This window comes from Ictalurus punctatus, chromosome 25 (assembly GCF_001660625.3).
Source record: "Ictalurus punctatus breed USDA103 chromosome 25, Coco_2.0, whole genome shotgun sequence".
Lineage (NCBI taxonomy): Eukaryota > Metazoa > Chordata > Actinopteri > Siluriformes > Ictaluridae > Ictalurus > Ictalurus punctatus.
Genome location: NC_030440.2, coordinates 16,407,760 through 16,431,654, shown reverse-complemented (window position 1 = coordinate 16,431,654; position 23,895 = coordinate 16,407,760). Strand labels below are relative to the sequence as shown.

The 23,895-nt window shown below is 43.4% G+C and overlaps 2 protein-coding genes across 7 annotated transcripts in view; one reads left to right on the top strand and one right to left on the bottom strand.

The window, feature by feature from the left end:
• Positions 1–9,192, top strand: part of efr3bb (EFR3 homolog Bb (S. cerevisiae)) — a 45,770-nt gene extending 36,578 nt beyond the window's left edge. For all 6 annotated transcript variants that reach the window (XM_053675567.1, XM_053675568.1, XM_053675565.1 and 3 more), the window contains 13 exons: positions 745–856; positions 1,303–1,354; positions 1,428–1,600; positions 1,791–1,866; positions 1,961–2,122; positions 2,650–2,781; positions 2,937–3,004; positions 4,110–4,237; positions 4,385–4,476; positions 4,580–4,628; positions 6,057–6,163; positions 6,249–6,298; positions 7,796–9,192. In XM_053675567.1, coding sequence (XP_053531542.1) covers positions 745–856; positions 1,303–1,354; positions 1,428–1,600; positions 1,791–1,866; positions 1,961–2,122; positions 2,650–2,781; positions 2,937–3,004; positions 4,110–4,237; positions 4,385–4,476; positions 4,580–4,628; positions 6,057–6,163; positions 6,249–6,298; positions 7,796–7,901 — 1,307 coding nt within the window. In that variant the 3' untranslated portion in view covers positions 7,902–9,192. The remainder of the gene's footprint in view (positions 1–744; positions 857–1,302; positions 1,355–1,427; positions 1,601–1,790; positions 1,867–1,960; positions 2,123–2,649; positions 2,782–2,936; positions 3,005–4,109; positions 4,238–4,384; positions 4,477–4,579; positions 4,629–6,056; positions 6,164–6,248; positions 6,299–7,795) is intronic.
• Positions 9,193–11,371: 2,179 nt separating this feature from the next.
• Positions 11,372–22,097, bottom strand: pomcb (proopiomelanocortin b). Its single transcript, XM_017455763.3, has 3 exons — positions 20,185–22,097; positions 16,325–16,444; positions 11,372–14,070 (listed from the first exon to the last, which is right to left on the bottom strand). Exons 1-3 carry the CDS (start codon positions 20,188–20,190, stop codon positions 13,504–13,506), a joined length of 693 nt encoding a protein of 230 aa, XP_017311252.1. The 5' UTR covers positions 20,191–22,097; the 3' UTR covers positions 11,372–13,503.
• Positions 22,098–23,895: the final 1,798 nt, after the last annotated feature.

The window sequence follows — 23,895 nt, the reverse complement described above, 5'->3', positions numbered from 1 at the left end:
AAATTGAATCGACGCGTGAAGCCAGTATCGTGAATCGAATCGACGCGTGAAGCCAGTATCGTGAATCGAATCGACGCGTGAAGCCAGTATCGTGAATCGAATCGACTCGTGGAACCAGTATCGTGAATCGAATCGACTCGTGGAACCAGTATCGTAAATCGAATCGACTCATGAAGCCAGTATCGTGAATCGAATCGACTCGTGAAGCCAGTAGCGTGAATCGAATCGTGAAGCCAGTATCGTGAATTGAATCGACTCGTGAAGCCAGTAGCGTGAATCGACTCGTGGAACCAGTATCGTGAATCGAATCGACTCGTGGAACCAGTATCGTAAATCGAATCGACTCATGAAGCCAGTATCGTGAATCGACTCGACTCGTGAAGCCAGTAGCATGAATCGAATCGTGAAGCCAGTATCGTGAATTGAATCGACTCGTGAAGCCAGTAGCGTGAATCGAATCGTGAAGCCAGTATCGTGAATTGAATCGACTCGTGAAGCCAGTAGCGTGAATCGAATCGTGAAGCCAGTATCGTGAATTGAATCGACTCGTGAAGCCAGTAGCGTGAATCGAATCGTGAAGCCAGTATCGTGAATTGAATCGACTCGTGAAGTCAGTAGCGTGAATCGAATGGTGAAGCCAGTATCGTGAATTGAATCGAATTGTGACCGGAGTGCATCATTACAGCCTAATTACTGTATTACTTTGATTTATTTAGTATTGTTTTGTGCTGTTTGCTGTTTCAGGTTCCTTTGCCAGCACTCTGCCTACGTACCAGCGCTCTGAGGTGATGCTCTTCATCATGGGGAAGATCCCGATTCCTGGAATGCACCTTGCACTGCCACCCACAGACTCTGGGTGGGTACTGCAGCCACTGGTGTACTAGCAGAGCAAAATCCAGCTCTTTCCCTTCATCAGAAGTGTGTAAAACATCGTGAAGAAGCATGAACATCTAGCGCTGATGATTTCTTGTTTAGATTGATTGGGTCTTTCATGCATAAATTTTATTTGATGATTATTATTCTTATTTTTTTTTTTTTAAAAACCCTTGTATCTAGGGGTGCACGTCATGACCGAAAAATCATCACGATTCTCGAAGGCATGTCAACGATACATGAGACGCATCACTGTATATAAGTTTGCTCACAAGCTGCTAGCAATACAGTGTTGCATTTTAGATTTTTATTTTATTTTTACAAATAATACTGAATTACGTTTTTTAATTAACACATTTTATAATTATTAATTTTTTATATTTAAAAAAAAAAAAAAAAAAAAAAAAAAAACCCGTCTGTGTTTTTCAGGTCTGAGGGTGACCGGATGATCCAGGTCATGTTGCTGAAGTCTCTAAGACAGGTACGATCTCTAAACGATGTAACTAAAGTAGACCGTACTGAACGTGTGAAGCTCACGTGCCTCTGCCGTGTAGGTGACGTGCGGCTTCCAGAGCACCAACATGCTGACGGCTCTGCCCAGCTCCTTCCTGGACCCGCTCCTGTCCTTCGCGCTGCTGGAGGACCCGGACGTCCGCCTGCTCGTCCTGGAAATCCTCGTCAGCCTCATCGATCGCCATGACAACCTCCCTAAGTTCTCCACCGTCAGGTTTGCACGCGTGACCTTTCATGTAACCCTTCTGTTTCGGAAGAAACTGCAGCTTAATAAACGTCTCCTCGCAGAAAACTTCACCATGTCTAGGAGTAAAGTGTGTCGCGTCCACGATACAAGTACCTGTGATTGAGCCGTTACTATAGAAACACTGACGACGATTAACATATCGACTGTCCTTCTGTAGCATCATCTCGGACATTTCCATGCTTAAGCTCAAGATGGAGAAGTGTTCCCGTCAGGACAACCTCTTCATGAAGAAGGTACGCCCTTAAACTGAACCTCAACCTCGCACCGTTCTCTTTCTGTCTTTGGTCTGGCTCTTTAAAGTCGTGTGTGTGTGTGTGTCTGTTGCAGCATGCCCAGCAGCTCTACAGACACATTTACCTGTCGTGTAAGGAGCAGAGCAGCGTGCAGCCGCACTTCGAGATGCTCTACTCTCTCCTGGCTCTGATCAGCATGGAGCTCGCTAACGAGGAGGTGGTGGTGGATCTCATTCGCCTCGCCCTGGCCCTGCAGGTGAGACAGGACGAGGGCGGGACACTTCGTCCCTTTAAGTCCTGACACTGAGAGAGAAATAATGCACAGCATTACAGAACAAGGTCGGTGTTGAATATAAAGTCCGTATGGATGTCGGGTATACTATTTTTAAAAAAACAAACAAACGTAAAAACTATCTATAATAATGAATGCTGTTTATATTGTGCTCCTCTAGACCCAAAGCGCTGTAGGGTTTAAAGAAGAAGCACGAGCAGCGGAGCGGAAAAATGAATATATATTAATTACAGCGCAATAGTTATAGTGCAGTTTGACAACATTCCGCAGAATTCCTTAAAATCCCGAGATGTCTTCCAGTGTAAATAAATAAATAAACAATCACGGCACAGGTTAGATTACTGGAGCTGAGGGGAAAAAAAGAGGCTGCTATAACGTAAGTGATAACAGGAGCGTGTTTTGTGAATGTGATGTAGCACGTTCTTCATTCTGTGTGTGTGTGTGTGTGTGTGTGTGTGTGTGTGTGTGTGTGTGTGTGTGTGTGTGTGCAGGACTTGGCTTTAGTCAGCGAGGAGTCGTTGCCGGTGTTTAACCGTTGCGCTGTTCACGCTCTCTCCGCTGCCTACCTCAACCTCATGTGCCAGCTCACCACCCTGCCCACCTTCTGCCAGCACGTCCACGAGGTCGGTGCCGTTCCTCTGACCTCCTCGTACACAACCATGTGCTCAGGATGAGAAATACAGCGGGCTTACGTGCTCTGAGAGTCTGTGCAAGCAGTGCAGCTTTCCTAATCGTATCGGTCTTATTTATGTATTTGTTTGTTTGTTTGTTGTTGCAGGTGATCGAGATGAGACAGAAAGAATGCTCGTTTCTTTTGCCAGAAGACGTCTTCATTGAAAGTCCAAAGTGAGTCTCTGTCTGTTTCTGTTTCTGTTTGTCTCTCCGGTTCCATCCCAAGCTCAGGTTACTGTCTGCGTGGAAGTAACCCCAGGAAGGGGAAAAAAAAAAAAAAGACTGAATGAAAGACGGATGGAACGAAAGGTAGTAGTAAAGAATGAAGGGACAAAAGAAAGTAAGAATGAAAGAAGAAGGAATGAATAAAAAAAGGATGGAACGGGCGAGAGACGGTAAAGAACGAAGGGGCGGAGGAAGGGAAGGGGGAACGAATGATGGAAGAAGGAAGAAAGGAAGACCGAAAGAGAACAGACAAGAATACAGGAGAGAGAAGGGAGAAATGAAAGAAGAAAGGCACGAAAGAAAAAAGAACAGAAGTTAGTAGTAAAGAACGAGGGAACAGAAGAAAGGGAGACGGAATGAAGGAAAGACGGAGGGAACGTACGGTAGGAGTAAAGAACGAAGGAACAAAAGGGAAGGAAGGAAAGACGGGTGGAACGAAAGGTAGGAGTAAAGAACGAAGGAACAAAAAGGAAGTGGGGGAGACGTTCTTTAAGAGCGAAAGAAAGAGGGAACGAAAGGAAAGAGGCACGGAACGAAAGAAAGAGGGACAGAAGGAGGGATGAATAAAAGAAGGAAGGAAAGAAACATCTCGGTGGAAAAGCAAAACAATATGAAGAGAAAGAAAGCAAAGAATGATGGACTCCATTTCTAAATGAAATTTGGGTTTAGTTTAGAATGTGAGTGCACACACAACTGTGTGTGTGTGTGTGTGTGTGTGTGTGATGCATGTTTTGTATCAGCCTGACCTCGTCCATTAGAGACCCGGAGCCCATGAGTCACTCAGCCTCGCTGGCTTTTAGAAACGCTTAGATATTGTCCATGACGCTATTGAACGGAGTAATTCTGTGGTGAATGGAGCCGTTAATCGCTGACCTTCACAGACGAAAGCTGCCTCGGGCTGCGCTCGCTCGTGCGCGCTACTTCAGCGAAGCTGTTGACTCGGGGCACGCGTGACAGCGAAGACGTAACCTTGTTTGTTCGGGAAAATAACACGTTTCTTCTTCTTTTTTTCTTTTTTTCTTTTTTTTTTCTATCCCCCGTGTTCGTGCGGCAGGATTCCTGAGACGCTGGAGAAGCCAGCGGGGGAAGTGCTGTTCCAGCAGGCGAAGATCGCCGAGGTGCTGGGAGGAAGTGGCTACAACACCGAGAGACTCGCCACACCTTACATCCCTCAGTTCACAGGTACAGAGAGATGTAAATCAGAGCCGCGTCATCCTGACATGCCAGCATGAGAGAAGTGCAAAATGTCCCGCCGGATAAACCGGATCGACTCGGATCGGAAAGGATGTGGGAAATTATCGTTCCTTTTTCTTCTTCTTCTTTTTTCAGATGAAGACAGGCTGTCGAAGAGAAAAAGTATCGGAGAGACGATCTCTCTCCAGGTGGAGGTCGAGTCCAGGAACAGTCCAGAGAAAGAGGAGGTCAAAAACACACACACGTATACATATACGCACACACACACACACACACACACACACACTCCAGTGTGCTGACTAATATCGTGGTGGTTTTTCTGCTCCACAGAGAACACCGGCTGAGGAAATCACGTTCGAAGCACTTAAGAATGCCATAGGTGAGTCTCCCGGTTTAGATGCACTTCACTGGCTCTACGGAAACATTTTCCCCGTTAAGTTCTGCTGGAACGTTCCCGACGCTCACCGTATGGCTCACGGGCCGGTGTTAGACTAGGCGTTATGTCCTCGACCACCTGAAGTTAAAGAAGAATGCTTTTAAAACAGATTTAACTTCTGTCGTTTTCTTTTTATCGCTCAGCCAATCAGATCAAAGATCAATATTGAGAGAGAGAGTACGAGAGAGTACATTTCGGCACTGGACTTGCCTTTCGGTTGAAGATCGAACGACTCCGAGGCGATAAAGAGGGAAGGAAGCGATAAAAGAAGGAAGGGAAAGAATGACGGGAGGTGTGTAGATCTGGACAGATGAGCTAGGAAGGAGCAAAGGGAGAAATGAAATGAAAGAAGAAGGGAGAGGAGGAAGGACGAAAAGAAATGAATCGGTGAAGGAATGGATCAAGGAAGCGGGGGGGGGGGGAGCGAGGAAAGAAAGCAAGGGAGGAATGGAGAAAAGGAGGAAGAGGGAAAGAAAAGGAACGAAAGAAAGAAGAATGGAAGGAAGTAAAAAAAAAAAAAAGAAAAAGCGGTCACATCGGTGTCACTACTGCGCCGAGAATATCCGCTCAAAGACGGTCCCTTTTCAGTGATGTACGGAGTAGATGGGTGCCAATACTTTTAAAAATGTACTTTTCTCCCCAAGAAAAGACACCAAATTATTTAAAAAAAAAAAAAAAAAAAAAAACAGATTGAATGACTAGGCCAGTAAGGAAGAAATAAAAGAAGGAAGGGAAAGAACGATGGTAGGTGTATCAATCTGGATAGATATGCTAGGAAGGAACAAAGGAAGAAATGAAATGAAAGAAGAAGGGAAAGGTGGGAAAAACAAAAGGAAATGAATGAGTGAATGAATGGATGAAGGAAAAGGCGGGGGAAGGCGAAGGATAGAAAGTAAGGGAGGAATGAATAACGGTAGGAAGGAGGGGAAAGAACGAAAGAAAAGGAAGGATTTAAGAAAATAACGTGCAGGAACGAATGAAGGAAGGTAGGAAAACGGTCACGGATCGGTGATGGACGGAGTAGACGGGTGCCAATACTTGGTGTGTGAATCTGGATAGATGAGCTAGGAAGGAATAAATGAAATGAAAGGAGGACGGGCAAAAGGAAGTAAATCGGTGGATGAAGGGGGAGGAATGAATGAATGAATGAATGAAAGACAGAAGGAAGGAGGGGAGTAAAGAAGCAGACATCAGTGTCACTGGTGTGCTGAGAATATCCGTCCCTTGATGGACGGAGTAGACGGGTGCCAATACTTTACGCAAAACACGACAGACCACCTACAGTCACCTGGGTCGTTATTTCTGAGACTCTGCGTGAAGTGTGTGTAGATGTTGAGAGTGTGTGTGTGTGTGTGTGTGTGTGTTCTGCAGTGGACAGTGTAGGCATGGAGGAGCAGGAGCGAGAGCGGAGGAGGCAGGTGGTGGAGAAGTTCCAGAAGGCTCCGTTCGAGGAGATCGCCGCACACTGCGGAGCCCGAGTGAGGATTTTACTGGGATAAATTTGAGGGTCATGTGGATTATGTGCTTCACTTCCTCTGCTCACGTGCTTCTGTTTCTCCTCAGGCCACAATGTTACAGAGCAAACTCAGCCAGATCTTCGAGATCACGATCAGGTGGGTTACAGCGTCGTGCGGCGAGCGTTACACATGTTACACGCGCGACAGCGAGACCGTCATGGCTGCTTTCGACTTTGTTTCACACACGCTTTAGCGTGGCTGCTAACGTTCACGCTGCGTCTTTCGATTAGATTCGTATCGAGACGAAGCGGAAATTTAAACGTCATTTACACTCACGAGCACTAAACAAGTAGACGAGACCCGCCCACTTTCACGGGAAGTGGCCGTTTGACTGACGCTGCATACGACCAACCACAAGCTTGTTCACGTAGACTCAGAAAGAAGGAAGGGAAGACCGATATTAAAGAAGGAAAGGAGATAAGGAGAGAACAAAGGAGGCGAGAAAACAGGAAGTGGATCAGAAAGGAAGAAAGGAAATGATGAACGGATCAAGGAAGGAAAAAACAGGAAAGAGAGGGATGAACAAAAGGAGGGAAAGAAGGGTGGGTGGGTGGGTGGAAGGAAGGAAGAACGAAAGAAAGAAGTTTGTAAGGACAGAAGGAGCACAAGGAGAACGAAGGAAGGAAGTAAAGAAGGGAAGAAGGAAGGGAACAGGAGAACATAAAGGAGGGAAGAAGGAAGGATGGAAGCAACGAATGAAGGAAGGAAAGAAGAAAGGAAAAAGTTCAGATCAAATGAAGGAAGATGTAGTGAAGGGAAAAAGAAACGAAAGGAGGAAGGACAAAGGAAGGGAAGAAGGAAAAAAGGAAGCAATGAATGAAGGAAGGTCGAGCGATGGAAAGAAGGAAAGAACAAGGAAGGCAATACGCAAGTAAAGCCGAAAGATGAATGAGACAAAGAAGGGAGGGGGGAAAAAAGGACCCGATGATGGAAGGAAGGAAGGAAAGAACAAAGGAAGAAACGAAATGAGAAGAAAGAAAAAAAGACATAAATCAGCAAAATAATAATAAGGAAGAAAAGTGGGGAAACTATGAATGGATGGAAGAAGGAGAAAAAGAAGAAAGGAATGAACAAAAAGAAGGAACGAAGGATGCAAAGAAGGCTTGGTAGAAAGAATGAAAGAAGGAAGGTTGTAAGAAAAGAAAGAACACCCGAATGAAGGCAGTCGAGTAAGCAAGAAGAACATAAAGGAGGAAAGAATGAAGGATGGAAGCAATAAATGAAGGGAGGAAAGAGAAAGTTATAAGAATGAAGGAATGATGAAGGGATGAAAGAAAAAAGAAATGAGAGGAGGAAAGAAAAAGGAAGGAAGCAATGAATGAATGAAGGTAGAAAAAAAGCAAGAACAAGGATGAAAATAAGCGATGAAGGGAGGTGGAAAGAAGGAAAGAAGAAAGATAGATGAAACGAGGAAGGAAGGAATTAAAGAACGAAGGAAAGAAAGGTGCACACACAACCGGTTCGCGTTAAAGATCCTGAATCTTGTGGCTGGAAAAGTGCCCCTCAGGCGCGGTGTGTGTTGTGGGCGGAGCTTGTGAGTGTGCTGGTGTGGGTTGTAACTGGGTCTGAGTTGTCCTCTTCTCTCCCCTGCAGGCCTCCTCCCAGCCCATCAGGCACCATCACAGCCAGCTACGGCCAGACCCAGACCCGCTCCGTCCCCATCTACGAGATGAAGTTCCCTGACCTGTGTGTGTATTAACACGGAGTGAAGGAGGAGCTCAGACACCCGAGCGGCGATGGGCGTGCGTGCGTGCGTGCGTGCGTGCGTGCGTGCGTGCGTGTGTGTGTGTGTGTGTGTACACAGGAAGTGTAATCCAAACATCTACGTTCTTTATCATCGCAGGCAAAGCTCCAGCGTGTCGTCTTTGCACTGTGACCGACACTGACACGAACTCTTTTTACTCTGCGGGGCGCCGTTACTTTTACTCCGCAGCCTCTGCTCGGATTCGGTTGTGTCGTCTGCCATATTTAAACGTTTGTCTCGTGTCCCGAATTCAGCCGGGATGGTTTCTTTTTTTTTTTTAAAGCAGAAGTGCATGTGCTGTCTAATGCCAGCTAGTTTTATTTGGAGTAGTAGTGCTACTGTGTTTTATGACTCTATCGATGCGTTCAGTTCAAGAACGTATTTTTATTAGAATTTTTTTTTTTTTTTTTTAGAAATTAGCTCAGTGGGTTTCGTTAAATTGACCATTTTTTAACACGTATGTCCTTATCGGTGCTACTTTCGTTCCATTTCGTTCTGACATTTTCGTGCGACGGTATCGGAAGACGCTTCACTTTACCGCGAACGATCTTTAACGGGGGGGAAATTCACACAGCTCGGCGCGAGATATTTTCAAAATCATCCTGGACCGAACCCTTTTCTCGAGATTTAGGCGCGGGAATAATCCAAATACTAAAGATTCTTCCGTTTCTGGGTTTCTGCACGCGGCAGATTAACACTATTTAGCTATAGATATGCTCGAGCATATCTGTTTTTAGTGTATACAGGGCTTAAAAAAAAAAAAAAATTAAAAAAAAAAAAAAACAGTGGGGGGAATTGCACTGAAAAAACTTCTCAACTTCATAACACTCTGTAAATGTGATTTAAGCGACAAAAATGTCTTTCTTTTTTTTTTTTTTTTTTTCTTTTCCCGTATTGCTGTTCATTTTAAAGCGTCCGTAAGCGACTTTCTTTAAGTTTAGCATAGCATACGACGACGTAAATTATATCTACCGCTCTCTAAACGCGATGTCTGTAAACATGCGTGTGTATACGTGTAAGAGAAATGTCTGTTTTCGAATGCACTGACTTTTTTTTTTTTCTAACGTCGAGCTAGAGCGGGTACAGGTGACGGCGTGGGCGTGGCACGCACCCGCGAAGAACTAACCAGCATGAGATTACCACCATCACAGGAATTTACAACAAGAACGACGGTTTATGAAGTGCTGCAAGCTCCAGGGGACATGATGAGGATAGAACACACTAATAGAGATATATATATATATATATATATATATATATATATGATACAGTGGACCCCCCCTTCTTCCGGTCACGTCTCGACTGGGACGTGTCCCAAACGTGCCGTTTCGAGTCCCACGAATGCATGTTTCAACAGTTAATCCACGGTATACCGTATAGAGACGTGGTCGATTGTCCGGATGACGTACGTACACGGGTTTCGTTGTTGTTTTCTTCGTCGTGCGTTTGTCGGTGATGGGTGTCTCGTTTGTTTTTGTTGTTTTTTTTTAAAGAGCTGAAGGAATTCTCTCCCGCGTGGTGTCGAAGTATAACGTCCATCGCTCCCGATTAGTCGTTTTATCGCCGTGACTTCACGCGGTCGTCTAGTGAACACGTCCTCGTTACCGATGTCTCTCGCGTCCCTGTGCGTCATGTTTTCTACGCGTTTGTTTTAAGAATCTTACGAATGAAGCCATGGTCACGAACATAAAAACACGGCGACGACGACGGCGGCGTGATCGTCGCTCCGAGTATTCGATTTTTCTTTTTCCGTCGCCGATTTTCCGTCGTGGTTATTATTTAGGTGTGGGTTGTAACTCGAAATGCAAAACAAAACCGCAGCTTCGACTTCAATCGAACAGTTTTGATCAGTTTTACTGCGCACGGTTCTAAAAGGGTGAACACACGCGGCCTGCTTATTTATTATCCTGCAATCGTGTGTTTGTGATGAAAGGATTTGGATTTGAATTTTTCTTTTCAGTCAGTTAATTCGCACGCGGACGTAAACGTGATGCGCGTCGACGCTTCAATCGGTCGGGTTTGTGCTAAGATTAAAACTAAGCTCGGCGTAAAATTCAATTTCGACGCAAAATGTTCGTTTCAGAATGTATTATTATTATTATTATTATTAACATTAATACTATTTCTCAAATTCAGATTGCATTTTATACAACTCTACATTTTCACGTGCAAACTGAAGTGTCGTCGTTATCCGAATTTAAAATGTACAAGTCTGGATATTGTTTTCCTTTATTTGAATTGAAGTGAGGTCCTGTAGTCGAAGCACATCGGATCGGAACGGTACTCCACGGATGACGTTAGGTTTCAAACGTGACGTTTGAATCATCAGGTGTAGAAAATCCCGTTTCTATCGTGTTCGCTGGCACAAATTCGATTTCAGAAATTCAGCTCTCGCGATTCAGATTCGAAACTCGAAACGATACAGTATCGGCTCATTGTAGCGGAAATAGTAGCGACCGAATCTGCTTTCTTTTTTTTTTTTCTTTTTTTTTGCTGGTGTAGTTAAAAAAAATTTTAAAAAATAAAAAATCTAAATTTGAAATGTATCGTGCCACCCAAAATTAAATCAGAGTTTTCTACACCTGTTTGTTATTAAATTTTAGGTGTAACTTTGCGTAACAAATCGTAGCCGTAGAATACCATTTCAGCTCGATTCAATTCGACAGAACGTTTGCTTACACATGAAAATAAATGCAGAAAGGTTCAGATTTCTACACACACACACACACACACACACACACACACACACACACACACACACGCTAAGTGGCACATTTCTCATTTCGTATTATTCCAACCAGTCGGCTGGGTGTCTGAAAGCTGTATCTGAGCTGTACTCATCGATCTAAATTTGCATAATGGCGCCAAATCTTTCATTCTGACGCATGAGCTTCGGATTTGCGAAATTTCACATCCACATTCTAGTAGCACAATTAAAAACTGTCTACGGAGTAAACCGAATCCTGAAATTCGAAAGTTGAATTGAAATGCAGAAATCTGAATTTCAAAAGCTGCTCTTTAACATGTTCTAATATGGATGTAGAAATACCGAAATAATAATAATAATAATAATAATAATAATAATAATAATAACTGAAGCTGAAGTGTGACTAACGTTCCACCCGACACTCGCGCGTACGCGATCGAGCCGTCGAAATCGAAAACGTGATACGCGAACGACGGATTTCTAAAAAAATAAAAATCGAAACTAAAAGAAAAAACGTTCGTTTCGTTTCTCTTCATTCATATCTTTAGATTGGTTAACTGGCAGCTGTGTGTGTTTTCGCCTGCAGGTTACCCGGACGTTACTTTGAAAGCAAAACGGTGTATTAATAGCGGGATACGTTCTTGCTCTTTTGTAAACCACAAAAAGTTCAGGATTTTGTTTCCGATGCGGTGAAACGAAATTTTCCAATAAATTCTGATTTTTGCATTTTAAATCAAATTTCCTAATAACGCGAATTAAGCTGCATAGGTTTAAGTCGACTTAAAATAAACTGCATTGAGTGGACATTTTAATCGATTACACTTATTATTATTATTATTATTATTATTATTATTACTACACCGCTATTCACACTGATGAGTGTTCTTATCTTTTTATTTTTATTTGTTAAAATTGTGAGTTTTCTTAACCACACCATAACTTCACCGAGCGTTCGCTCGCGTCACGGTATTCCTGTAAACCCGGGAAGTTGAGTAATAATTCTGGGAAGTGTATGAAAATATTCTCGTCACTGAGACGAAGCAACGCAGGAAGGATGTGCTGCGTACGTGTTGGCGTGTAAATGTTACCGATGGAAAACGAAGCTCATGTCTGTGTCACGTGGCTGGGCTTGTACACGTATAGACTGTGCTTTTACATGTCAGTACTACAGCTGGTCAATAAAACCTGTTCAGTGATGAGCGGTGACTTCATTTATTTCAAATAAAAAGCCGAGGAAAGTCTTCCTGCGCGTCATCATGAGAACTCCTCGTGAACCGCGAGCGACGCTCATTTCCTCGTTTTCTTCCAATCACATCCATGAAAACCCCACTGTCGGATCATTTCTAGCTGAGACACGGTGTACAGCAGCGTTCGGTAAAATATTGTGCGTGTGTGTGTGGACTTTCGGATTTAAACTAACATTTTTTATCACCTTGAAAAATAATATTGTAAAAAATAAAAAATATATATATATATAGACAGAATTGTTAATGATTAAATCCACAGGAATGAGTTTGAGTGCGCATTCAGGTCAAAGTCAGTCTTCTGTTCATTCTTTGATCTCTTCTCTCCCTTCTTTCCTTTTCTTTGGCCTGTCTTCCTGTCCTTTTTTCCCTTCCTTTTGTCTTTTATCTCCTTTCTTTCTTTTCTCACTTCTTTCTCTTACTTTAATCTCTTCTTTCTTTGATCTCTTTTATCTTTTAGCTCGTTATTTGATCCATCTCTTTGAACTCATCTCTTTCTTTGATCCCATTATTTTTTTTTCTTTTTTCATCTCTTTCTTTCTCCGATATCTTTTTTTTCTCCCTTCTCTCATGTCTTTGTTTGATCTCTTCTTTCTTTGACCTGTCTCTTTTTGCTCTTCTTTCTTTCTTTTTATCTCTTCTTTCTTTTTTCTTTTATCTCTTTTGTTCTTTCTTCGACCCTTTTTTTTTATATATACCTTTTCTATTCGTTCTTTCATTCTCTGACCTCGTTTCCTCCTTTCTTCCTTGTTTTTCCCCCCTTCTTTTTATTCTCATCTTTCTTTGATCTCTTCTTTATTTTTTATTTTTAAATGAGAAAAGACTGACGTCATTCTGCGATCACGTCCTTTTAAGGGCATGAATCCGAGTTCCTTACAATGACACTAGTCACTGCAGTGATGTGGTGAAAATCCTGGCGTAAAATCCGATTACGATCGCGACGGGTAAGTGTTGCTGCGTCGTAAAATAGAAACAGCCAATCGGGTTCCAATACGCACTTGAAGGAAACTATTTTACCAGGAGAAATGGGTGTGGTATGTAGATTTGGGGGCGGTTCTAAGTGTATCGGTGTCTTTTTTTTTTTTCCCCTGTTCTTTGATGATTTTATTTTCTTGAAGTGTTTCATCAGGTCTTTAAAAGAAACTTGGGGCGCTTAAGTGAAAGTTAAATGAATCGTTTAATTGAAATCATTCGGCTTTCAGCATTAGGAGTAGTAGGACATGGATGTTTATCCGTGGACCTTTTTTATAGTAAAGTGTCGCCAATGATTTTGCAGCGCTGCTTGTAACATTGCAGGTTTATTTGAATATTTGATATTTACAGCGTCATCGGTGAATGGACAGGTGCTGAGTGATACGAAAGCTCTTTACAGCTCGGCTCAGGAGAACCGAGTTATAAGAATGTTGACTACAGTAATAACGTAAACCTCCCTGCTGGAGGTCAGAGCTCGTTATCGAAAACGAGAGAGACGGACACCGAAGGTGGATGTTTGTCATCATCACATCACTGATAATTTAAGAAGTCCTGGTGAGCTACAGAAGGCAATGACGAGGAACGATCTGACGCGTTAGGACTCGACGTTTCCTCTCCTCACATCTCTTCCTGCTCATTGTCCGTTTTTAGCGATGATGTTGCGGAGCAGCGTGAGCAGGGGCCTGTGGGATCGCTCGGACCCGGGCTTCATGAAGCCGCCGTAGCGTTTGGCGGCAGGGGGTGCGCTCCAGCGGAAGTGGGTTATGCGGTACTTTGTGGTACTCTTTGCGTTTGCGTTCGTCTTCTGCTCGCTCTCCTCGCCGTTCTCAAGCTGACGCCTGTCCAGCGAGGGAAAAGACGTCTCCGTGGACGGTTCCTCGTGACCTTCGTCGTCCGTGGAGACGGCCGTGTGCACTTTGACCGGCCGGCGCTTGCGGCTCATGGGCTTCCCCCAGCGGAAATGCTCCATGGCGTACGGAGGTCTTTCTTCGCTGCGCTGAGGTCTGGTGCTGGGCGGCTGTTCGCGAGAGGCGTCAGATGGAGCCAGAGATGAGAGCAGTATGCCGAGGCTCAAGCTGTCCTCCTCCTCCTCCTCGTCTTCCTCGTCTTCCTCGTCTTCCTCGCTGCCCCGCTGCTGATTCAGGAGCAGGCTTTCAGTGTCACTGACCAGCTGCTTCAACCTGCACTGCCAGATGCACTCCTACAACATAGCAATCATTTAGATTTGATTTGGAAGACACTTTTATCCAAAGCAGTGTGACTAGAAATGAAGTGTAAGCTAGCTGGAGAAAGAACTGAGACTAAACAAGATCCCATGTACGATAAGGATGACGTTATTACGGTCTGCGTTTACGACGTGCTCTCACACCGGGTTCAGCTGTCTGTAGTAGACTTGCTATAGACAAAAATAAAAGCCATCGTGAATCGCTTTCTTCCTCAACACACAGTTTAGAGTCACTCTGTACAAGCAGCGGAATAACAGGTAAGAGGCGTGGCCTAAAGTCTGGAGGCGGAGCTTGAAATATCTGTACATGTATTTGGATTAAACACAAAATGGAAGGAGACAAACTAAAGTTTTCTTCCCGTCTTTACCTTCACGCTTTCTTTCCCTTCTTTACTTTCATTCTTTCTTTATTTTTCTTTCCCTTCATTCTTTCTTTTTTCCCTTCTCTTTCTTTCTTTCCCTTCCTTCTTCTTTCTTCCCTTCTCTCTCTTCCCTTTTCTTCTTTCCCTTCTTTCTTTCGTTCTTTCTTTTCCCCCTTCTTTCTTTTTCGTTTTTCCCTTCTTTCTTTCTCTTTCCCTTCCTTCTTTCTCTCTTTCCCTTCCTTCTTTTTCTTTCTTCCCTTCTTTCTTTCCCTTCTTTCCTTTTGTTCTTTCCCTTCTCTCTCTTCCCTTTTCTTCTTTACATTCTTTCGTTCTTTCTTTCTTTCCCTCCTTTCTTTCCCTTCTCTTTCTTTTGTTCTTTCTTTTTCCCCTTCTTTCTTTCCTTTCTTTCCTTCATTCTTTCTTTTTCCCTTCTTTCTTTCTCTCTTTCCCTTCTTTCTTTTTCTTTCTTCCCTTCTCTTTCCTTCCTTCTTTCTTTCTTTTCCCCTTCTTTCTTTCCTTTCTTTATTTTTCTCCATCTTCCCTTCTTTCATTATATTTATTTCTCTCCCCTATTTCTTCCTTCCTTCTTTCTTTCCTTTTTCTTTCTTTCTTTCCCTTCTTTCTTACTTACTCTTTCTCTCTTTCTTTTTTCCGCTTCCCATTCTTTCCTTTCTTTCCCTTCTATCTTCCCCTCTTTCTTTCACCCTTTTGATTTCTCTCCCCTATTTCTTCCTTCTTTCTTTCTTCCCGTCTACCCGTCTCTCTGTCTGTCCGGTCTCCTCTCACTGAACTAGAGCAGTGCCTTTTTAAAAATCCTCTCCATACAGTCATAGCTGTAGTTTATACCTGCCTGTGATCGCTTCCGATGAATTCAGTTCACTTCCCAAACTCTAAACCTGCTCGCTTCATGTAACGTGCCCAGGCCGTGCCCAGGCCGTGCCCGGCAGATACTAACGCTGCTGTGGATAGCGAGCCTCCTGTTCGTACCTGTACACGAATCTAGAATCAGTTCAGTGCCGACACCGGGCCTCGTTTAGTGAAGGTGTGTGTAGGTGTTTGTGTTCGCTAACTGAACGAACACGTTCATAAAATAACTGCGCGCGCTAAATCGTCCGTCCGCCGAGGCGTCTGTTTACGGCTCTGCGCAGACGCACCGCCCATCCGCCTCCTACACAGCATCTCCGATCACTAGTCTTATTTATCGCAGTGTACGGCTATGTTTTGGCTCACTTTCTCTATATATTCTTTAATCAACGTCAGCGATATAAACCGACTCCTTTTCATGAAGACTTCTCGACGGGACTCGGTCGGTCCCTGATCTAGCGGACGAGCACGAGGACGTGTTTTTGATGGAGACTCCGAGGCTCTTCTAGAAGTCTCTCTGGATAAGCGCGTCTGCTGAATAAACTATCATCACTGCATCCCCCGGAGTGTACTCCAGGTATAACAGTGCAGGTTTTATGATGTGAAGTCGATCGAGTCACGGTTTACGCCGGTTCGTCTTCTTGTGCGTAAACGTACACGCCTTCAGGAGCACGAGTAGGATACAGACGGGTTTATTTATTTATTTATTTATTTATATTTTTTGACTGATCTGTACACCTTAAAAAAGTAGAACTATCAGGGGCTAGTGAGAACAGTCGAGCAGTTTTTACTATCGCTATCACAGTCGAAACGTTTCTCTAATTTATCTCAAGTTAAGCGTTTTCCCATTTTCAAGCACTTCCGCTGCGTTACCTCACGACGTCTCACGACGACCTTTTGCCCGTACCTACCAAATAAAGTCCTTTACTGTGATTAACTAGGTAATAAAGGGTTTAAATCGAGGGGTTCAGTCATGTTCGACGGTTAGAGTTGAAACGTTTTACTATTATTTTGTCCCGAGAGCCGAGGCCGTTGCAGTCGGCGAGGTCCCAGCACCGTCCGTCTACCTCTGATCCACACACACACAGCGCGAGCGCAGCCGAGAGCCAGGAGAGACACCGCATCTGTCGGGAAAGAGGGACGGGGTGACAAGTTAGAACCTGTATAACAGCAAGCAGGTGAGTGTGAAGCGAACAGGACGCGCACTCTGTGCCGATGAGATGTATTTAGTCTTAAGAAAAAACATTCAGGGTTTTTTTTTTTTTTTTTTTTTTTGGTCCTTGAAATCTTTTAATGGTTCGCCTCGGAGCTGCTTCGCTCTTCACGAGCACAGTGCAGTGTGTGTCCTCGGTCCTTCATGTCTCTGAAGAAGCGACGTTCTTTTCTGGCGCTTCAGGGTGCGTGCTGGTGGGCTGCTCCCATAACGAACCTCATTCACACGCTAGGAAATGGTGTCACGGCCCAACCCAATCACGTCATACGTTAACGTGTGCCTTTCACGCACAGTTCAGACGTACATCACACCTTTTAATCACTTCCTGTACACACACACACACACAGTAAGGCTGTTTTTCCTTAACGCTGCACTCATGACGAATTCTCCGTTCTGATTGGTCATGATCGTCTCTATAGTAACCGACTTGTAAGGGGACAAGCTACATAAACCAGTGGCGTCAATTACCAAAGATTTATAACCATTGACGTGATGAGGTTTTCTGTGATGAGAGATTTATGGCGGGAGTCGCCATGGTTACTGCTTCGTAACAGGAGAGTCTTCGGGACAGATGAGGTCACAGGTCACATCTCTTCAAAAGACAGAAACGATACAGGCCGGTGAGGGAAAGGCTGGTTATAGCTGCTCTAATAACGGCGAATAACTTGTTTCGCAAACAGTCCATGACGTTAAACGTCACTATATAGGGTTGAAAGTACACCGCGTCGCTCTTTAATAGATTTAAAAAAAAAAAAAAAAATTGTAATCGTTGGTAAATTGCTGCAGCGTAAGAGGAACGAAACACTTCGAGAGGCGATGTTGGAGGAAAATAATCAATGTTTAGATTTTCCTCCGACAGCACAGAAACATTTTTAAACGAGTCGATTAAAAAAAATAAAAGGGTCAGGATATAGATATATAGTAAGTAAAGTGCGCAGGCTTCGTCAGGTGTTTCAGACGTTCTTATTGATTAGTGAAAGAAATCGCAAGGTTTACAGTTCAACTCGCATCATCGAGGGACGGGGAGGAGGTGAACCGGCTCGCAGAACGGTGTGAGGACGACAGATTATCTCTCAACGTCGATCAGACCGACTGTTGACTCCAGGAGGACCCGAGCGAGTAGACCGCTCGCCACTGGACGTCAACGGAACAGCTGCGGAGAGAGCGCGCACATGGTGGAGAACCTCTCCTGGACTCTAAACACCACCTGACTACCTAAGAATTCCCAGCAGCGCCTCCTCTTCCTGCGGAGGCCGGAGAGAGCCAAACTCCTCCGTCCCGTCCTCACGACCTTCTACGGAGGGATGATCGAGGGCGTCCTGAACAGATGTGTGGAGCTGCGCGGCCTCCGGAAGCAAAACTCTACGGTGAATTGTGCGAAGAGCTGAAATGACCGCCGGGGGCTCTCGACCCACCGTCGGCGACTCGAAAAACAACCGCCGCATGTGCATAGCCTTCAGCGTTGTGGATGACCTTTCTCACCCCTCTCACGGACTCCTCACCCTCCTGCCATTTTATATTTACAATTATTGGCATTTACTGTAGCAAACACCACTTGCAATTATCTCATTATCGCAGCAGTAGCAGCACTGCGCTTCCTCTGCCATCTGGAGGAAGGTACAGGAGCATCCGTGCCACCACCAGCAGACTCCAACGGTTTCCTCCCCGAGGCAGTCCGATTTCTCTACACCCTGCTGCCTCCCAACATTCATCAGGGCTAGACAAACATCTAACTCGGTATGACTCAATACCACTGCACACCTGCACGTTTTACGAGACTGCACTTTTTATGGGACCCTTTGCTGCCAGTATCACTACATGATAGTTTACAGTCCATGTTCTGTGTATTGAACGTCCTGTGTATTCTATGTCTGGTGTATTGAACGTCCTGTGTATTGAACGTCCCGCACTCGTCTCAGACTGTTGTGTTTCACTTTCTGTAGTCTTGTGTACTGTTGTGTATTGCACCATGGTCTTGGAGAAAGGATATTTTGTTCCAATGTATATAAGCGATGTAAAGAGGAATGACAATAAAACGCCCACTTGCCTTGACTTGACTTGACTTGAAAAGGGGGAATGTGTAGGATTATTTTTGAAATCTCAAGCTAGGAAGAACTTTTATTTATTCAAGTGTTTGTTTAAATATAGCAGTGACACTGTTTACATAAAAAAAAAAAAAATTTACGAAAAAACCTAAGGGATCAAGTGATTTTTCTTCATTACGGCCGTAAATAAGAAGTCGCGTGTCCTTCCGTTCCGACCTGAGAGATCACGCGGATATTCTCCTCCCTTCGCGTTATGCACTTTATGATGCAGTTATTCGAAAAGATCTTCTATGCAATTCGTTTTAAATATTGAAATGAATTAAACTGAATCAGTGTATCTGGTCACCAGAAAGAGGTTTTTCATGTTTATGTTTCACACTTTGGTTTAAAATTAGGCAGAATGATAAATCAGGAGTCCCCATTAACAAAAATAAATAAATAAATAAATAAATAAATAAGAAAGAAAGAAAACAGCATTTGGACTATTTCTTACCATAAACATACATAACATATCATTTAATAATATATTTTATATATATATACACACATACACACACACATTTAATATAAATGTGACTTGTTTTATAATCTCTGGTCACCCTTTCTATGAAGGTCATATTTCTAATGTATAATAATTTGATCTGTTACTACACACACATCCGTGTGTCATAATGTATTCATTAGACATAATCATTTATGAAAATGCATTACACCCTCTAGCTATCTTTATTATGCATTTTAATATGACATATCACTAACACCAGCACATCATCAGACCTGTCTTTATGTATTTATTTATTATGCCTTTAACAAACGAATAAGCCCAGAAATCCCGCTACAAAGATTTCCCGCTTCTGATAGAACTTGTCCTCGTGTCTATGACGGTGTGTCTACGAGCATAACTGGAGCTGTGTTTTATAAACACAACTTATAATGCTTTTAACGATGTATTAACGCATCATCGTCGTTGCTGTAAAAACAACACGAAGCTAAAATGAATTCAAATGATTACATACTGCAAAAAAAATAAAAATAAATAAAAAAGGACCAAAATAGAAAATCCTACATTCGTAATTGTACAATTTGTATTTATTTACTTATTTATTTTTTTACACCAAAATATGTGAGAAGTTAAAAATGTGTGAAATGCATCCAGGAAAAAAAAAATATATATATATATATATATATATATATATAAAGACTACATTATAACTCCGAATATAATGCAAAATCAACCGAAATGTTATAGATCATCAAATATCAAGTGCATGACTGTTACTCATAAATCCATCGATACGTTCACTTATTAATGTTATTAATTATTATTAACTGAAGTACAATTCATAACATTTCATATCATTAAAGATGAAAACGTCCAAGAAAAAGCCTGCAATCCTTTTAAGTATTAATAAATAAATGAATAGAGCGATACAGTATTCAACGGTGGGTAATGTTATATAATTTTCTTTCTTTTAAAAAAAAAAAAAAAAAAAAAAAGCAAGAAAGATGAAGTATAGCAGTGATATTTAGTCAAGCACGTCGGTTGCTTTAAGATCGATCTTAAATATAGCTGATAAAAGAGTTGTTCAGATATGAATTTCCTCACCTTCATCACTGTGATGTTGAGAGAAGCTCTGTTCCTCCTGCTCCCTGATCGACTCGGTGTTTTTCCTGAACGAGCTAAGCGCTCGTATTTATACTCTCAGGTGCTCAGCAGCTCCAGAGCTCAAGGCCATGCGGTAATGAGGATGGATAAGGAGGATGGCGTAGTAGTGATGGTGGGCGTGGGGAAAGGGAGGGGAGGTGGAAGGAAGGGAGGGGAAGGGGTATGCGCTGGGAAAAACGCTTAGCAGATGTAAGTGATTGAACCCCTACCTCGAACAAGTGTTCGCGGCTCTCACAGAACGCACGTAAAGACGTCAGGAGAGAGCGGGAGAGGATTAACAGCTAGGTGCTGCGGCCGTCTGATGAGCACCTGCGGCAATTCACGGACAACTGCGAATGACGTTTCGCCTTTAGTCAAGGAAAAGGGTGTGTGAAGAGTGCGAAGCGATTCCAGTTTCCTGACGGAAGTCGAGAAAGTGCGAATGCAGATTATTTTTAAATCTTTAAACGAGCAGCCAGCGTTCCCATGGAAATCTTGAAATCTGAAGCTACGTTCACACGGCAGGTCCCAAATCCAATCTTTGAAAGGATGTAGCATCCATTTACTCTAAGGAAAAGACCTGATAAGAGAGCAAAGTGTTGGGGAACGAGCACTTTGGGAAATTTATGGAACTGGTGTTGATGATTTCTCATGATGGAATTTGCTGGTCACTTAGGGGTAAGGGAGATCTGTGAGCGGGTACTCTAGCATTTCTTTGGGCTTCAGTTGAAACAAAACGTCTCCAAATACTGTAAACTTTGTCGTACATGTCAGCTGACTGGGAAACCCGATCGTAAGATTAAGCCAGCACCTTTGTATCCTATTCCAGTGATGGGAAAACCCTTCATAAGTACCTTATAATTGACGGTCGGTATTTGTCGACTCTTATGTGTAGAAGCAGGTTTCCCTTTGCGCTCTATTAAGTCCAAAACTGTCCTGAAAGCTTTAACCTCCCTTTATATCTACCTTTGGCGTTTGTAAGGTAACGAACTGACCAGGGTGACCAGAGTGAGTCCATGTCACCGCACATTTATTCAAGCTGTGATGCAGCTTCAGGTCGAGCATAATCTCGTGCTCATCACCCAAAGTCTCGGGGAGCTCACGAGCGTCAGTGTTGTGCTCTTACTGTACTGAGCTCTCATATGATTGGGAAGACGGTTTGCCATGGCTGTTGCTTACCATATGTGCGGTGGTTCAAGATAGCACAGGGTTTACACCGAATGGACGCAGTTTGTGGTCCATTAGCTGTGCTCAGGGACCAGTGGGACACCGATGATCCTCCAGCCAATGTTCTAAATTGTGTTGTTGACTTTCGGCGTCGTTTGCATCGTATCTGTGCCGCCGCTCTTAAGAACCTTGGGAATACACAAGAAAGGATGAAAAATCTCTTTGATCGTAAGACGGATCATTGTCAGTGTGAACCACTGTCGGCAAGGCGCAGAGAAATTTCTGCTTTTATTACACCTGGGGGATCGTTTTCGAATCTGTTATGGGTTATGTTTGGGTTATGTAATGCCCCTGCTATTTTAATGAACAAGGTTCTGTCCGAGTTGGTAGGCTGTGCCGTTTATTGGGATGATGTGGCCTTTTACAGCAGTACCTGGTCGGATCATGTCCAGTACCTTGAGGCCCTGTTATCTTGTTGAAGCCAACCTATCAATCAACTCATCAAAGTGCGAGTTTGCCAAAGCAACAATCACCTATCTTGGCCAAAGGAGATGTAAGGCCTGTTTGGGCTAAAGTGGAGTCTGTTAACAATCATCCGGCGCCAACAAATAAAGAATGAATGAGATTTTTGGCACTGGTAGGCGACTACTGTGGTTTCCGCTGGGACTTCTCTACAGTGGTGGCTCCACCGACTGGCCTGTTACGGAAAAATACCAGTTTGTTTGGTCACGTCATCCCATTGTCACTCTGCTTTCATCGCAGTGAAGAGCTTGTGTTGCTCAACTGCACTTGCAGCTCCTAACTTTGAGAAGACTTTCAAAATACAGGTAGATCCTAGTGGAATTGGTCCAGGGGCTATCGTGCTGCTGGAGGATCAATAGGGAGGAAACCGTCCTGTTTGCTTCTTTTCACTTTTCAAGTTCCAGTCACAGCAACCGAATTCCTCTGTGGTGGAAAAAGAGTCGCTGGCCCTGATCTGGCCGTTCTAATTTTTGAAGTGTATGTGGAAGGAGGTTTAACTCTGGGTACAATTTACACCGTCCACCGCTCCACCGACTCTTCTTTCCACTATGCAAAACAAGAACCAGAGAGTGATGTGCTGGCTGCTGTTTTCACAGCAATACAAACGAAATGTTTGTCATGTTAAAGGTAACGATGCGGTAATGCTCTCTCTCGTGCTTTGTGGTAAAGTTTACATAGACCCTTTTGGGCCTATGTTTATGGGGGGGGAGGTGTGACGGCTAGGCCGTCTGTCTGTCTGTCTGTCTGTCTGTCTGTCTGTCTGTCCGTCTTCTCACTCTCTCTCCCTAGCATTGCAGCCTGCCTACCTACTGGCCCATTATATCCCGCCCCGAAGACCGATTGGTTGACTTTATAGAGAAGGATATAAAAGCTAGACCTGCTCCTGGTTCGCGTTCTCTTTTTTCCCAGGAAGTTGGTGTCTAGGTGGTTTTGGTGTGACACCTTCATCCTGATGATTTTTTCTTGGTTTGTCTTATTTGTCTGTCTGTGTGTTTGATTGTTGGTTTTTCAGAATTTCCCTCCATCCATTTGCATCACACTGACCACCGACTATCCAATCGGATCTTGGTATCTTGATTCTAAATAAAATATGAAATCCGTCTTGAACTGCTACGTGGTCACAGCCACTTGATGGTTTCAGGGACAATACGTTCACTAATGGCAACTCCAAATGCAATCATTCTAATCGAATCTTTTAAGACCCTGTGATCAAAAAGTGGTCTTACGAGGGTGGTAGAACATAACTTACTGTCTTAAACCTGTTTTAGTTTCAGTATTATATATTCACCGTGAGGATAAAATAGGGATTCTGAATGGGGGGGGGACCCAAACTGTGGAAAACCCCAAACTGTGTCAAAGTCTGACTTAGTACAGCTGAACCAGTGTGTCACATGACGTGGCTGTTCCTTGTATAAGGGCTGACGAATTTTGAGAAATCTGCTGAAAAACACAACATCAGGAACCAAATGAATCTCAGGAAACAACAGCTATGTTTACACGCTACCTAATTATCTGATAATAATCCAACCGAGAGCGCAATCTGAATTAAAAAAGAAACCCTTCGTGTGTACACCTTAACTGATTGAGGCCAACCCGAATGAACTTTCTATCCATTAAAACGGATTAAAATACATTTAGAATCCGTTTCCTGTGTAACTGAATTGAAAGATTAGAAACAATAGCTAGTCTCTGTTATTCCACTAGGTGGCAAAATCGAGCAATAAACTACAAGCCATAAACTGTCATACGAACAAAAGGTGCCGATGGTGTAATTCTTCATTAGCAAGCTAAAAAAAAAAAAAAAAAAGGCTCGACAAGTAATCCCAATGAAATCCATTTCAATTCCAGCTTTTAGCACTACAAAATGTGGAACATTTCAGACGGGGGGGAATAAACACAATGCTAGAACCATAATGTGGAAATTGTTCTTTCCTTTGTAACGAATTCCGGTCTGTTTCGTAAGCGATGATACGTTTGCGCGTT

Coding starts and splice junctions, on each gene's coding strand:
- pomcb (XM_017455763.3), bottom strand. Junction 14,071..16,324: donor GCTCTCGGGACAAAATAATA/GTAAAACGTTTC, acceptor GCTATGTTGTAG/GAGTGCATCTGGCAGTGCAG.